The sequence below is a fragment of the Mytilus galloprovincialis genome, chromosome 9 (assembly GCF_965363235.1).
Source record: "Mytilus galloprovincialis chromosome 9, xbMytGall1.hap1.1, whole genome shotgun sequence".
Classification (NCBI taxonomy): Eukaryota; Metazoa; Mollusca; class Bivalvia; order Mytilida; family Mytilidae; genus Mytilus; species Mytilus galloprovincialis.
The window spans coordinates 14238757-14256251 of NC_134846.1; the positions used below are offsets into that span (position 1 = coordinate 14238757).

The 17495-nt window shown below is 30.9% G+C and overlaps 1 protein-coding gene across 2 annotated transcripts; it reads right to left on the reverse strand.

The window, feature by feature from the left end:
* Nucleotides 1-5095: 5095 nt before the first annotated feature.
* Nucleotides 5096-17389, reverse strand: LOC143044477 (retinoid-inducible serine carboxypeptidase-like). 2 transcript variants are annotated; one of them, XM_076216521.1, is made up of 12 exons: nt 17362-17389; nt 13232-13368; nt 12271-12360; nt 11519-11680; nt 11011-11085; nt 10091-10201; nt 9319-9529; nt 8515-8625; nt 7879-7941; nt 7176-7253; nt 6468-6622; nt 5096-5891 (listed from the first exon to the last, which is right to left on the reverse strand). In XM_076216521.1, exons 1-12 carry the CDS (start codon nt 17372-17374, stop codon nt 5832-5834), a joined length of 1266 nt encoding a protein of 421 aa, XP_076072636.1. In that variant the 5' UTR covers nt 17375-17389; the 3' UTR covers nt 5096-5831. The 2 variants fall into 2 exon arrangements, with proteins under 2 accessions (XP_076072636.1, XP_076072635.1); XM_076216520.1 differs by lacking the exon at nt 17362-17389 and adding an exon at nt 17139-17294.
* Between the last annotated feature and the right edge of the window lie 106 nt (nt 17390-17495).

Consider the following 17495-nt stretch of genomic DNA (forward strand, 5'->3'; position numbering starts at 1 on the left):
CATTAAATCCGCTTTGTTTGAGTTATGTAAGTGTACAGAAAAATGTAAACTCACAGAACTGGATACGATATCCGGATCTTTTGACAAATGTTCAGTTGTGAGCGTTAAAAAGCATTGTTTAGCTTTGATTTGGCACTACATACAGGATATAGAGATGTTAGAAATGGACACTGTCTTGAAAGCAATAACAGAGGTTCCACCAGACATGTCCGGTATGTATGATGAACTGAGAAACTGGATACAATACATACAAAACATAAATCAGATTAGGATACGTAAATCTGAAAGTGCACTGTTAAATTCTGAAGAAGACAAAAAGCAACGAAGGCAACAAATATACGATGATCAAAATAGAAAAATGCTCAAAGACACTCTATATATCAACGAATCCTCAAGCAGTGATGATTGTCCGGTGGAATTGAAAAGGTTACGTTTGGAAAAAGAATAGCAAAGAATATTAACATTTGTCAGTTGATGAACGAGGACGCCAATTTGTTTTGTTTAATGTCTAAAACAAATCTCATTAATAATCCTAGTATGAATGATAGTGTGAATATCATGTACAAACTTGGATCAGTACTGGTCTTGGTATTGAAAAAACATCTTTTTACAACGTAGTTCAGGGATATTAAAGATATTGTTATTTGTAAATATCAATCAAATTTCGATCTCAAATAAGCATTCTAATGAAGAACAAATATGTTTCTTACACTTATATCTGAAAGAAGGTTTTGTATTGTAAAGAAAAATAATACTTTATAGATGTGTTGTTTTCGAATTGCTAAACATCGAGAACACTTAAAAAATCAAGCCAAACAAAATAGACCTTTAAATATCACAAACCATATAAGATCAACTTCAACAGGTTGTCCCTTAGTTTAAATATTAAATAATTTCAATTAGGATACTCATGTTCCATCTTTTTTAGATGTGATATTCAAACGTGAATCCGAGATACATGATGTTTTGAGTTAAACTCATGTTTTAAGTTTGATTAGCTAGTTATCTTTAAAACCTCTCGATTAGCATAGGTCAGTAATTGCAAATAAATGAGAAAGGTAAGGGAAATTGTATTTTCAAACAATAATTTTAAATCCGTTTCTTATATATCTTTTCTTTAATCATAGATCAATAAACCGGATTTCCTTGTGAAACTCATGTTAAAACACAGAACGGTGATGATACTGCTTTCTTTGTATATCACATGTTTATTCTTGGAGATCTTGGAGATCATAAATCAGCGTTAGATAGTACCTGGAACGGGGACCCAGTTATTTGCCCCATTGGAACGCATTGAAAGTCATAGTAAATAAATGGGGTGCTGTTCGTTAAATAATTTTGATAGCCACCTTGGGACTTCTGTTTCATGTTAGGCATTAGGTTCCAAGTTTCTGAGTGCAATCTCAGTGCCTCATGACCGGCATTCCGTTGCAAAATTTTGTTTTGATTGACAACAGGGTCACTCAGTCTACTTCCGGTGAAGAATAAAGGCTAGAATTTAGACAATTTACTCCATGCACTGACGCCAGATTTTATTTAAATCAATCATTTTTTTTACAGAAATTCAAACTAGAAAGCCTACCCTTTCAAATAAATCTACATTCAGTTTCAGAACTTGTGTAATAATGACACTACACCATTTTAGAGAAAAGTTATAGTTTTTTTTTAAGAACTACATTCGTGGGTACTGGACTGGTTACCGTAACTGGGATCCTATTCCACCTTGTAAATCTCATGATTAATTGTACATCAGTTATAACGATGTTCTTGTATGTCTCATGTTTAAACCAAGAGCAATGATAACAATTTCCTTGTAAATTTGTATGAATGAACTTCATTCTGGCAAACTACATGTTATAAGTTAAAGAGAAAATGTATACCTACACTTGCATATATGTCCTTGTATACGACGGTAAATTATTTACTTTACTAACTCCTTTTCTTAAAAATCCGGTACTGAAAACAACGGTCAGTCCTTATTCATCGAGGGCTTAGGCCACTACAGCACATTTTCCCCTCTTCTAGATAATAGGTGACAGGAGGAGGATTTTGAAAATAAATAACTTGGTCTTGATAATCAAAAAAATAAATGGTTTGTTCTGTGGTAGTTTTAAAATAAATTACCTGACTTGCAATGTCTTGAAAATAAATAACTCAGCAGGTCTAATGGAAAGTATGAGATGGCACCAGATTCTTCATAAATTCATCTTTTTCCCCAAAAAAATCGAGATACTCTTCCCAATTTTTTTAATATAAATAAAAGTATAAATATTATTTAAATATACTTGAAATGTCTGAAAATTGGTTTCATTTATCTTGAGGTATCTTGTCTCAGGAAACCTTACCTCACTTTTATTTTATTACAGGGTCGTAACTACATTGAGGCAAATGCCTCATGTAGGAAATTTCAAAACCAAACGCTTGTCTCCATATCAAATTGTCACGGCAAGTGCCTTGCAAGAAGCAAGTTCTGTTTTCCCTCAGACGTAGCCCTGATTTTTCGGGATCAATGTTTCTTATTTATTTGTCTTTTGTTCATGTTCATTGATTGCCCTTCTGTATTCTGTTAGTGTTGCATTCCTTTTGTAATCTAGTAATTTTGTTATGAACTTGATCATGAGTTTAAAAAAACAGCAGCCACAGACTTAACTATGTGAATTACATTTTTGCTTTATCATGCACATTGGTCTTTTGATGTTGTCCCTAGAAACTTAAGTCTTACACTGAATTTATACATTTTGCTTTGAGACCAAAATATTGTCAAAAAAATTATTAAAACAAAACTTGCATTTTCAGATTATAAAAGGGTCTTCGGAACACCCAGAAAGCATGATTTTGCATCATTTTTTCTATGGCTTCTTGTGCCTGCAGTGGCTCCAAAACCTTTTAAAAAACAATTATGTTTGCCAATATTTTTAAAAGAGGCTAGTTACAACCAAACTTTAATAATATGTATGTATGCAATACGTGTATATGCAGTTTGGAATATAAAGAGATTCCTTTCTGCAGAGGATGATAATTAATTCTGATTTAATGGTACATAATGACTTTACTTTATTATTTATAATAAACAAATCATTTAAAAATTGTATGTTTTCGAATAACATAAATATAGTTGTGAAAATGAAGAATATCAATTGGTTGTCCCCTAACTGCAATCCCGTGACCTACAGAGTAAGAACCATTACCGAGTGTGTACTAATATGAGCAACATGATGGATGTCACATGTGTAGCAGGATCAGCTTACCTTGGGGTTCATGTTGCTCAGTCTCTAGTTTTCTTAGTTGTGTTTTTTGTACTGTTGTTTGTCTGTTTTATGTTTTAGCCATGGTGTTGTCAGTATAGTTCGACTTATAAGTTTTTACCATTTTTTTAGCTGTATTTCCATTATCCATAGGAACATGAAATAAAATATAAAACAAACTTCAATTCAGGTTCTCCAACTTTTACCACTGTGTCAAATCTTCTCTAAAACTTGTGGTTGTTTAATTTCAAAGTGAAAGAGTTTTAGGAATGCAGCATGTGTTGAGAAGTGTATGAAATATTTACCCCCTTTTACCAACATATAAGTAATACATCTGCATTCTTATTAATACATGATATATCAATGTAAAACACTCCTATTAAAAAACATGTTTCAATTATAAATTTAAGAAACAAGAGGCTCTATAGTTTGTGTCCCTAACCGTCATCTACATGTAATTCTATTTGCATCTTCAACAATGGACATTATCCAACCAGCATGACTAAAACCTCTTATATTTTTTTTAACTAATCATTTTCCTATTCTTTTTATCTATATATATTGCCCCAAACACAAATAATATAAATAAAATCGTCTTTCAAGCGCAATAACTCAAAATGAACACAATTGACAAAATCATCTACTTGTCTTGCTAATTATTTGTGCTTTTTCATTGTAATATTCAAATTAACACAAAGTTTCTCAATATCTATCATAGTTTTAAAAATGATAGGCAATAATGAAAAAAAACCTGTAAAAATCTTCAATAAAGAACAATAAGTCCAGATTAAGTTGGTCATGTGACTTGTTTGAAGATCTTGTCTTGCTGATACTTTTTGTCAATTATAGTTTTTATCTACCTATTATAGTTTTCAAGATAATAGTCAATATTAATATTGGAAAAAGACCAATCTGCTTTATATCAATCTGATTGGTTAGGCCCTTTTAAACTGAATTTTATATGCACGTCTACAGGACGTATTATGGTATGTGGTTGTTGTTTGTTGTTGTATATCATATGTTTTTTATTCATTATTTTGTGCCTAAATCAGGCTGCTAGTTTTCTCGTTTGCATTGTTCTACATTTGTCATTCATGACATTTTATAGCAGACTATGCAGAATGTTTTACTCATTGTTGAAGGTCGTTCTGTGACCTAAAGTTGTTTATTTCTGTATCATATGGTCTTTTGTAGAAAATTGACTCATTGCCATTCAAACCACATATTTTCATTTTTATAAACATTCAATAAATGGATAAAAATCGTGACTACAGGACAGTAACTCCTATAGAAGATGTCTGAAGTTTTGTGTAAATGAACAGAAGGTAGAACTCAACATCCTGGACAATTCAGCCGTGTAAGACTTGCTCTGTTTACCATTCACAGAGACTACAAAATGTATAATAAAAGTTCTCATGTCAGTTGTGAATTTTACAAGTCATTTAATTTACTGCCTGCTTCATAGCAGATTTTCATGGCTGTAAAACCATTTACTGATGCTACCAAGTACTGTAGTGATATTTCTGATGAAACTTTCAAAAGTACAAGTCTATATTCAGAAAAATATGATGTCCATCAAATTTGTTGAATGGGATCATTGTTACATCAGCAGTGGTTGTATTCAGTTATGTTAAAAAAATGTATTGTTCTTATGAGAATTTAGATTTCTTGATTAAGAGTAATTAAGTTTTCTCGTATGAAAAAGAACCCAATATGAGAAATGGTTGAAGACCCATTGGAGGCCTTTGGCTGCTTTTTGCTCTTTGGTGAGGTAAATGTCTAATTTGACATCAAGATAGTATGATAATCAAATAATGTACCAGTCATGAATTTCTAACAGTACCAAGCAGTGAAAATAACAATAAATTTATTAAACAAACTATTCATATATAAATACAATTTAAAAAATTAAATACATAAGTCAACATACATTTCAAATTCTTAAATTTTACCTAACTAGATAGACAGACTAATTCAACATCAATTAATTTAAGGGAAGATATATTGTGCAAACAGTTAAGAGGCAAACAGAAACTCGGTAACCATATTTTTGATTTACAACATGAGCAATAAAGACTGAAATTAAAGTAAAGTTCAAATCTTTTAATACTGTCAATTAGAAAATTATTGTGAGGTCTTTAATTATGCAAAAAAAAAAATGCCACTTGGAAAGTATCATAATAACTTGCATTCTGATATCGGATACATATGTCTACTATGCAGCTTTTCCTTATTCCACAATAACTAATCTCAAATTTTTGTTAAGTCTTCTAAAGAAAATGCCTTAGACATCCTGCTATCAGGATTCAAAATGCTGGAGAGTAAAGTTTCAATCTCTGGTAAGGGTGTATGAATTTTCAAATTTTGTTTTCTTGATGATTTTTTATTTCTATTTTTCTTATGAACTAGGCATTCCATTTGATACAAATTTTCAGAAATAGTATGCATCTTTATCAAGGACTGACAGGAATTCATCAAACCATAGCAAACTAACAATATTTATAAACCAGGCAAGAAACAAATATCGTATGAAAATAAGTAAATGGAATGTTTAAAAGATTCAGCAATATTTCTGCAAGAGTCTCATTATTTGCTTATAATCCTTTTGACCATTTCTAGTGCTGCATTTCCATTATCCATGGGTACCTGAAACAAAATAGAAAATAGATTTTAAAAGAGGTGAGTAGAATAATCAAATAAGAATTTTATACCCACCAGATTTTCATATTAAAACCCAAAGTGAGATACCCTGTCTGAATTTTCTTTAATTTTAGCTACTAAATGCTTATTGTTTATCCTTTAAAAAAAGAATGTAAATAGCAAATCAGATCTTAATTTATTTAATTATTTTCTTGGATGTTTTCAGGGAAATCTAGTGCTTAACATTTTGTAAAGGCATCTATTGCCTCTCTTTTTCAATAGTTGAACATCATAGAAATATATTGACCCTGCCAGTAACCCCTAGATGTCTTTTGGACTTTTTTGTGTTGCTTAGTTGATGTGTCATTGATATTTCTCCCCCATCTCTATCCAATCATAATAACCTTACTGACATCAACACTATAACAATTCACAAATTGCCTATAAAAATTAAATATGTAGTTAATTTGTGACTCAGTTGTGCAATTGAATGTTTATTTTGTAAATTTCCATCCATTAAACCCATATATTTCAATCTTTGTGTACATTTTACAAGGCTATTCACTAAGTATGCAACCTTACCATGTGACCAGCATCCAGTATCCAGTAGACGGAGAAATTTTTAACAGATTTATAGAATGCTGTTGTTAGTTTTGTATAAGGATCATATAGAGGCTGTCTTGTAGCATTGTAATAGTCTTTGTATATACCAAGCTGTGTGATCCACTTCTCTGTACCTATAACAAACCACAATATATAAATAAATAATTGAATAGATGTGATTGCAATTTTTATATATTATCTCTATGTCACACCAATATACAAAATTCAATAATGATTGAAAAAAAGAAATTGCAGTGTTTCTACAAAATATTTTTGGTAAGACAATGTCATAATGACTTTCCAACAATTTCTTGGACTTCTGTTGAATCTGCATTACTTTTAACATATGTAAAATGTTATTTTTTAAATATCAAAAACCATTTTTTTTAATCAAAATCACAACATAATTTTTTTAAACTGAACAAAAGTAACATTGGTCATTGATTGAAAAACAAACCTCAAATATAAGTTTATTCATACAAACAAAAAATGTTTCTAGGCTGATTCTCATGTGGACAAAATAAGAGGTCTATGGAATATATTTTTATGAAAAAATTAGAAACTATAGTTAGGAATGCAAAATATTAAGAATAAAACACAAAGAACAACATCTAATCAATTCTTCTATATATCTGTACTTTATTTGTTTTGATTACAAAACAAAAGTCATTAACCGTTTGATCTAACCTGGTGTAGCCACTATTATATCTAATTGTCCTGTATATACCACAACTGACAGGCTGGTATTCTGTATCAAATAGTCCACTGTAACACAAATATACACACTTTTAATAAGAAATTGTTAATTGATTCCTTACCACTTTCCTATAGATCATAGTTTTAATGTGACAGGCAATATTTTGATACTGATAGTCTTGCCTAATTAAGAAAGAATTTCTTCATGTCATGCTCATTTAAAATGGGTAGGCATAATAATTTTTTTGAAGATATTTTAAACTGAAGTTGTAAACAAATACAGGGACAACAGCAGGCTGTGTATATAGGGACTACCACAGGCTTTTTACTAGTGGTGCTCATCCACTCTTTGATTTCTAGCACCATAATTAATAACAACATTACATTTTTTAAAAGGTTTGTGAGATAATTCAGATAAATCTGAAAAACAATTCTTTAATGTTGAAAGTTAATATTAAAATGGGTTTTCATTTTTATGGTTCATAAAATTATTGTATTCATTTTTCTACCAGCATATACATTGTATAAGCATACTCCACTTAATTGCATAATTTTGTCTGACAAATAGGCTATGCAAATAACTGAAATCTACTGTATCATGTATATATTTAAGAATATTGCAAAAGGTATACATGTAAAGTATTTTTTTTTAAGATTAAAATAATCATTTAATTAGCCCTTATTAGTTTCTTACCTATATCAACAACTGGCTTCATAAAATCTTCTGCTTGGTACATAAACACTTTTGATGATTGGGCTAAAACAAAGTTTTACGAGATTAAATAACCAATTTTAACCATTTCCATTCTCAATGTTATGGTTTACTTGTATTACATGGCTGAATTTCAAATATAAATTTCTGAGCATTATGACATCAGACCAAAGATGACCACACTATAATAAACCCACAAAATAATGACTGTTTTTGAAGATTTAACTTCAAATTGTGTTATAGTTCTACCCACCCTTTAAAACATCTTCAGTCAAGCCTGTTCATAAAGGTCATCCTTAAGGGCAGAGAAAATTGACCTTTTATTAAAAGAGAAGACCCTAGAATTGAAGTTAAAAATGGATAGACATTACTACATCAATGCAAGTCTAGAGTGACCTGACAAGACCAGGTTTTTGCTAGGTATAGGTGAACTTTTTGAACAATTTCTTCATGTTTTTCATGATAGGGCCTTTTATAGCCAACCATATGGCATGGTTAGTTGTCTCATTGGCAATCATACCATATCTCCTTAATTTGTTTTCTATATTGTAGCAGGTTTTACTGTATACAGACCATCAGATTAAATGTCAACAGTTCTACGTATATTATTGAACTCACCTCCCCATTCAACCTTCTCTGGTATATTTAACATCTTTTTTACTTTCCCATTCATTAGTGCTGTTAGTTTGTCTGTTCTTAAAGCACCAATCATTCTATTTATCATTCTTTCTGAAAAAGTTAAAACTAGACATTATATTAATATAAACACAGACTGAAATCATTGCAATATTTGGTGTGACCAAAGATAAAATGATACAAGGGGTGATCCTGGAAAAGTCAGATAAAAAAAAACTTATTTTAAAAGGGAATGCATTTAATGTATCTGTTCATATGGGTTCGAGTAAAACAACCTCTTTCTTTTGAAGACTTGAAATTCACAGTAATTTTTTTTTCCAAAGTGTCATATTCATACCTGAAGTAACTATTTGAACAAATCATTGACAGTTTTTATAAATGCAGGAATTCAGAGTTCCCAAAAAGAACAAGAACACTTTTGCAGGAAAACAAGTAATCATGATCAATAAACATCAGATTCACACACATCTTGCCATGAGTGGGGTTTAATCTCAAAATCTTAAGCCAATGACAAACAGGGTATTGTTAACATCTTATGCAATCTTTATCCCCAAAACTGTTATTATAGAATACTTTATAACATTTAGTTCTAGCATAATCCTTAGGAACAGACATTTTCCAAAAAAGAAAAGTGGTGGTTTAAACCTGGTTTCATAGCTAGCTTATCTTTTTGTATGACAGTTGTTTCTAGTTCTGCTAGATTTACAAAATTTGAAGAGCAATCAGAACAGACATAAAATGGACCCAGTTGTCAAAACCCTCAAAGATAAAATACTAAAAGCTCACCTTTAAGATTATTTGAAGATTTAAGCCCGGCTTCTGATCCTCCCCAGGCTAACATGTTATAGAAGTTGACACCATTACTCTCTGTCTCTAAGATATCCTGTATGACGCCCCATTGTGTTGTGGCCTCTTTCCACATTCCTCCCTCGATCATCTTTGTCATCTTCACTGTTGCTTCATTTATTTTGTAAAACCCCTTCTCATCTATAATAGACTGTAGTAAGAAATACTCAATTAAGTGTGTAGTTATAATTGTAATACTATTTTCAATAATTGCATGACGGTATACTTAGCGTTATAAAAATATGAAAATACCTGAATAAGAAAATGTTGAGGTTACCTAAATTTGGTTAATTATATAAAATATAGTAATACCTGAAAAAGTTGAAGTAGCTTAAATTTGATTAATTCTTATAACGAGAAAATAAGTTTTTTGGTCTAGCAGCCTTTCTTTTCAGATTAAAGTCCAAGCAAAAACTCTCACCTTTCTGCAAATAACAAGACGGTCCCAAATCTAATAGCTACTTCTGTGTATTGGAAAAAAGTCTAAATTTAAATTCATTATTTAACCACAGATTTAACCAACACATTAGTTCACAAATTAAACTGTTATAGTTATGCCTTTTCAGCTGATCTTAAATCTAATGCAGAAAATGTTTCAAAAAAAAGTTGAGTTATCTCCCTTTGAATTAATTCTTATCAACTTTACAACAGTGAATCTACAAGCAGCAAATGAATTATATCTAAAATAATTCCCATTACAACCAAAACTTACATTAGTTAATATATAAGGAGCCCAGTTGACAGTTGAATCTACTGGAGATATCCATGAATCACCGAGAGCTAAACCTTTAAAATTCACCTTTATCTTTCCCGAATTCATATTCTGCAATAAAAATAAATTATGAACAATTAAAAATAATAGAGTATGAGTAATGTTTTGTATAACTACAGTATTATTTCATAAATTATTATGGGTCAATTATTAATAAGGCCATTGTAGATCAGTGAGCAAACATTTGAGTCTTATCGAAATGAGATTTTAGAAATGATATAAACATATACATTTAATGCAGTCAAATTTCAAAAATTGTATTGAAACTTTAAAAATATTAAGGACAAATGTTCTGCATATAAGCTTACTACATTCCCAATTTCCATTCTCAATTTTATTACTATAACTCTATTTGTTATAAATAAAAAATAATGTTATGTTTTCTTTAATGCTAAATATGTATAAGGGATGAAATCTCTTTTTAGATTAAAAAATGTAGTAATTATGAAATTTCCCTATATATAAATGTGCCTTTTATTATTTCCTGTTTTCTCATTCACACCCTAAAGATTTGAAAATATGATTATAAGGAAATTAACAACATTTCTACTAAAAACATAGTAAGAAATAACTGTTTCATTGGCAAAGAATTTAATATCAAGATTGGAACATGAAGATGCAGAATTGTATTTGAATGACTAGAGGGATTAAAAATCAAGTACCACTGTGATAAAATATTTAAACCCTTGCATAATGTAAATACATTTCTAAAACATAGAAATAAATGGTTGACACAACACAGATATATCAACTGAAAATGTAATAATGTATCTACACATGGGGCATGGTAAGTGGTCAAAGTCTGGGGCATGGTAAGTGGTCAAAGTCTTAACTAAAGTATAGAAAAATCTTTGACTAACCTGATATAAGGATCTACTGATAGCAGCTGTCATTTTGCCTCCATATGACTCACAAAATATGTAAAAGGGAACATTCTAGAAAAACAAATGTGAAATACAAAATTAAAAAAATATCAAATATCAGTGCATGTCTTTTGAAAGAAATAATGTTATTTAAAAACTTCTCGAAACATTTTTTTTATACTGTATTCATTGTGGACATGGTAAATGAAAATATTTAAAACTTTATGCTTTTAATTTTGAGTTATCTCCCATTAGACCATTTTTACAATAGCCCCAATTATGGTCTGTTTGTCAATAATAAAATTTCTGAATTTATTGAACTTCCACCTTTCAGCTAATGCTAAGAGATTAAGAAGTGGTCATCTATAGCTTTTTATAAACCACAAAACTACAACATTATAAAATTAAACTTTCAATGTACTAGCTTCATACACTGCAAAAACAATGAGAGTTTAGAAATTAAATAACTTAATCAATACATATTTGTTGATGAATGGATGCTTACCTGAAAGTTTTTACCTGTAGGACTGTTGAAGAATGTGGTAAGAAGGACCATCATGTCAGCAGCAATCATATTGACATCTGTAGTAAAGGCATCATCACTATCGACATAACTGTATCCTGCTCCAACAGGATTGTCAACATACAACAGACTGGCTAACTTCAGCTGTGTACAAACAACAAGTATAGGTAATAAACAACAGGCTTTCAGCAGAGAGCTAAAACATAAGGAATAAATAACAGTTTCCAGACAGAGCATAAAAATGTTAACTAACAACAGGGTTGAAGCTGATGACTTGATAACATGCACTTTTTATACAATGTTTCTGCTCTTATCAGTCTTTGTTTAAAGCTGCTTGAAAGTACATTGTCACAAAATCCTAAATTCAAATATAAAAGTGTAGTATGTATCACACTGTAGTCCATTTTAACCAGATTTAAGTTGTCTTATATCAAAATAAAAGCAATAGAATCTTCAAAAATTGCTTTATATATAGTTTTAAATAAATCTGTTACCTGAACATAATTTCGCATTTTACATGCTTGTCATAATCAAGTCCTTGTAAATTGTCTGTTATCACTAATTTAAGTTTAGAACCAAGTTCAACAGATTTAAGAATAACTGCTTAAGAAAATGTATTTCTAGGTTTAAATTAGTAAAACATGCCTGTATGGTCAGGTGGATGGACATGTTTTAAAAACAGTCAATATGAATATGCCTTTACTCCACATACATGTAATAAAGACATCACTTACCCAAGTTGTATTTCTGGGGTTCATGTTCACATCCAAAGGTCCTAACTCCATAAAGTTACCAAACCCTGTACTGGATCCTCCAGGTCCTCCCTTTGATAATACAAAAGTCACATATTTGATAATTTGTCATCTAATAAGTAGCACAGGAGCCTTGTCATTAGTTGTTTTATGCCATATCTTAGATAGCCTGTTTAATTTGTTGATAGCTTTGTAGTCTTAGGACAATCAAGAGTTAAACAATATTTTAAAACATTATCGAATAAAATTGAAAATGGAAATAGGGAATGCGTAAAAGAGACAACAGTCCTAAATAATTTAGAGCAGTTAACAACCCAAGACCATTATTGGTCTTCAACACAGCGAGAAAATTCTGCACCTGGAGGCAGGCTTCAACTGGACTCAAAACATTATTCAAAGTTGTCGAAAGTATGTTTTTTTTTTGGTTATCTGTGTCAGTATTTGAACAAATACATTTGAAAAATGCCCAATAAATGCATTTTATGTAAATGCAGATTTATTTATTTTCATAGGTTAAATTTTTTGTAGATTGAGGAAATTTTTTATATTCATGGATAGTTGATTTCATGCATGGCTTTACTATGTATGTTGAAAATTTAAATGGTTATGGTACATGTAACCTTTATTTGCAAATTCATTTCTCAGTAGCCAATGAGTCTAAATAGTTACTACTGTGATCACTATAGCCAGTCAACACTGCCGTCTTTTAGGGTCCAATCCACCCCAATCTTAAATTGACTAGGATTGTCAGTTTTCCTATCGAAGATCAGTGGTTTTCTCCTGGCACTCCGGCTTCCACCACCGATAAAAACTGGCTGCCATGAAATAGCCCAAAACCTGTGCTTAAAAGTGGCGTTAAATCACAAAAAATAAAAAATATCAAATCAATGCTTTTCTTAATTATCCTGGGGAAAAGACTGATACTGTTATATTTTGAGAATACCTGTAGCCACATGATAAGAGGAACTTGTTGATATCCCTGCATAGACTGAGTGTATTGTAACCACCAGAACATGTGAGCCTTGTCACGTACATCAACATAACCAAAGTCTTGTTTTATGTCAAAAAAGTTACTTGAACCTGCAATGAAACGTAGAAAAGTACATACATGTAGATGCAAATTTTAATATATGAATTTTAAGTGATTTCAGGGATGATTCTAGCATGGAATTAAATGAAACTTGTCCTTGCCCTACATGTGTACCATCATGCATAGCAATTAAGGACTAAGTGTTTTTCATAGTTTTTGTCATGGGTTTGACATGCCAGTTTCTCTTCTTATAATAATACTTAGATACTTAGTCAGCTGTAAATGTAAAGCAAAATTATATCCGGGTGAAATTTGATCCGGAGGAAAAAATGTCACAGTAGTTGTTGTTATTTTTTTATCCAGAGGAAACTATTTCCCTGGGATATTTTTCCTTTGCTGTGAAATTCTATCTGGGTAGTTAACTTATTGAAAAGTTATTAGAAAAAAAAACTTAACCTTTACAATACAAATACTATGAAATAATAATAATGTATTTGAATTTATAGAGCTAAAATGTTAAAAAATTGGAAAATAATTTTACAAATTTTCATTGAAAAAATTTCCTGAAATATTCCAGTAAATATCATTCTTTTAAAAAGAAAATAATCATGAATCATAAAAAATTCATAAGGGTTCCACGGAACCCAGTGTCTCGCCTACGTTTGCTGTTAATCGCAGACTCAACAAAAATGAGGAAAAACATCAATAAAAATTTCCCTCTCGATACTGTCTTTTGATTGAAAGAAGCTTCCAAGTTTGGTAAAAAATCCAGGATAGTTTATGAATCTAATAAATGTTTTATAAACTTTAACTGCAGACTGTATGTAATGTTAACTGGAAGAAAAACTAAGTCCATTTATAAGTAAAATACGGAAAAAGTGAATTTTTTTTTTACAAAATTTACTTCTGAATAATATCTTATGATCAGAAACAAGCTTTTGTCTAAGTTTGGTAGAAATCCAGGATAGTTTAAGAACATTATAAAAATTTTAAAAACTTAAACCACAAAGTGAATGTCTTGTATCTGGCAAAAAAAACTAAGTCCATTTATAAGTAAAATACGGAAAAGTGGAAATTTATTTTTACAAAATTTTCTTCTTGATACTATCTTATGATCATAAACAAGCTTCTGTCCAAGTTTGGTACAAATCAAGGATAGTTTATGAAAGTTATTAAAATTTTAAAAACTTTAACCACAGAGTGAATGTAATGTTTCCTCGCAGAAAAACTAAGTCCATTTATAAGTAAAATACGGAAAAAATGGAATTCTATTTTTACAAAATTTACTTCTGGATACTTTTTTATGATCATAAACAAGCTTCTGTTCAAGTTTGGTAGAAATTCAGTATAGTTTAAGAAAGTTATTAAAATTTCAAAAACTTTAACCACAGAGTGAATATTTGTGGACGCCGCCGACGACGACGGAATGTAGGATCGCTTAGTCTCGCTTTTTCGACTAAAGTCGAAGGCTCGACAAAAAGAAAACCAGAAGTAATTTCAAATATCGTAATTGTGAAATAATATTATGATTAAATAAGGTAAGTGAAATACATGTAAAAGTGAGTTGTTTTCAGATCTCAATACAAATATAAATTAAAAAGTAACCGCCGAAATATAGTTGCATTAGTACTATTAACAGTAATGGAAGAATTTGAGTATGTTGATATTTTTAACTATATAAATAGTTTTGTCTGGGGACAAAGATGTAGTTGTTGATTATATGGAAATCAGATAAATCATAGCATAACAATATATTGGAACAAAAGCAATTTCAACAGCTGGATAGTATTTATCTGTGAAATGTTATCTTTCTTATTAAATCATGTTGTAAGTCATCTTTTTATATAAATGAATATATATGTAGGACTCAAATCTATGGCGTGTTCCAAATCTATGGCAGATTCCTAATCTATGGCAAATGTGACGTTACAAACGTCAAACAACTCAAATCTATGGTAGATTTTTGTTTTCCTCAAATCTATGGCAGATCTTTGAATTGCGTCACAATTAAATAACGCCATATTACATCGTCGCCCCCGCAAACGTTGGCGGAACCCTTAGATTTGAACACCATTCCAGATATAGGCATTTTCCTCAACAACAATTTGCAGATAGTCTCAAGGAAGATGTGACCTATTACTAGTATTCGGAAGGCGGACGAAATATGCTGTTCCGGCCAAAGCCCGCGATGAACAACGGCACCGATTTTTTCATCGAGTTTTTAGAGAAAGGAGTTATAGAAAACATTTTACTGTCTACAACTGGCAAAGTTTATAAAGTGAAAGATAAAAAAAAAACGGATATCAATTTGATTTAAATCGTCATTCAATAATAAAAAAAGATGCATTAACGAAGAAATAAATATTACTTGAAAATTGAAACTGATCATTTCTGTTTTATAAAAAAAGTACCTTCTTAAGGGACTTACTAGACTAGTTGGTTTAATGAATGGGTTAAACAGGTACCGTGCAAAGATTAGAAAATGTTTATTTTTACGGGGCACATCATTTCAATCTTGAAGTCTGTATTAAGGTATATGAATTTATCATTTACGTTTTATTTTTACCATCACGATTTGGTTGACCATTATTGAATGTTTATTTCACAAATGTTTAAAGACATGCTTCCGTTGTCGTACATGTCCACTTATTTAAGACAAATCATTGGTCGTATAGGTACTGCATTATTTTCCATTTGCTCATTATTCATGTTATTTGCAATAGATTTGGAAACCGTGAACATAAATCCGCCATAGATTAGGAAATTACAAAACTTGCCATAGATTAGGATTATAAAAAATCTGCCATAGATTTGGGATGGCATGACGTCACATTTGCCATAGATTAGGAATCTGCCATAGATTTGGAACCCACCATAGATTTGAGTCCTACATATATATTAAAAATAAGATTCAAGGAAAAATTTCACTATGAAACAGATTCAGGAATATATTATATTAATATCTTTAAAATATAAATTGCTCATAATTACCTCCCTTTGATTGATAAATTATGCAAATTTGTTCTACCTTTGTGAAACATTTTATAATTATAGTCGGGTATTGATTGCAAGTAACTTACATAGTAGTTAATGGGACTCTATTTGACAAGGTTTCACAATCCGCATAACACATAGATTTTCACTCCTCTGGAAAGAATCTACCTGTGAAGTACCTTGTCTGGAAAAAAATTACTGTGACAAATTATCCCCAGGATAAAATATCACAGAGGAAAAAATAAACCGTTACATAAACAGTTGAACTAAGGAGGTACTTCTTCAGCTCATGCAGTCATTTAAAGTGCTGCTTGCAATACAGATGTCCCAGATTTGAGCACAAAAGTGAGTCATGCTCTCCTGAGTGAGCTATATTTGGTGACCAAATAATAAAACCCGAGGTAGTTAGAGAGGATGGTCCTGATCCCGAAATCCGGGGCATAAAAAACATAACATCATGAGATCCTGAATTTACAGTAATTGAAAAAAGAATTCACCGATCTGAAAAGGATCAATGCTGAAATCCTCAGCGTAAAATCACCCGATACTGACATCCCGAAAAAGGTCCTGCACCCCCACCCCCCTCATCTCATTTGGTCTGTAAAATTAAAACCCCATTGATGATATTATGACACTTATGTCGTTTGATTGATTGCGATAATAGGTTTGATGAAATGTGCAGAATTCAAATTATAATTTTCAGTGTGCTCTTGTCAACCCAAACCCCCTATAAATATTTACAAATATAAAAAAAAAATTGTGATTGTGTAATAACAGCTAGAGCTGATGATGCAGTCTTTCAAATAAATCTTGCAGGCATACTCACTATAAACGGACACAAAACAACATGACATCAAAATATAAACGACAAAAGTATTCATCCTTTCTTTGGTCGGTGGTGAGGTAAATAGGAGAAGTCAATCATGTGTTTACTTCCCACATGACCACAAGTGAACCACAAATAGTGTGACCTGGGATTCCCCTTTTTGTATGGATAAAAGTAAGATAAAATTTTCCCATGTTAAGATGACAGCAAATTGTAGCATTACCTTGTTTTGTCATAAGTACCGTACACTTTAGTTTATTTCTTTTGGTATTTTAAAAATCGAGTGTATTTAATACGATAGAGAACATTGTGAAAGCATCATCAAAGCCTTAAGGTTATTCAATTCGATATCTTCAA

Bases quoted from the DNA above. Each gene is read 5' to 3' on its own strand.
- LOC143044477 (XM_076216520.1), bottom strand. From the start codon at position 17,193: ATGAATACTTTTGTCGTTTATATTTTGATGTCATGTTGTTTTGTGTCC. The intron at 13,369-17,138 runs GTGAGTATGCCT...GTTTCATTGCAG, and splicing joins TTGTTTTGTGTCCGTTTATA to GTTCAAGTAACTTTTTTGAC. The intron at 12,361-13,231 runs GTATTCTCAAAA...GTATTATCAAAG, and splicing joins CTCTTATCATGTGGCTACAG to GGAGGACCTGGAGGATCCAG.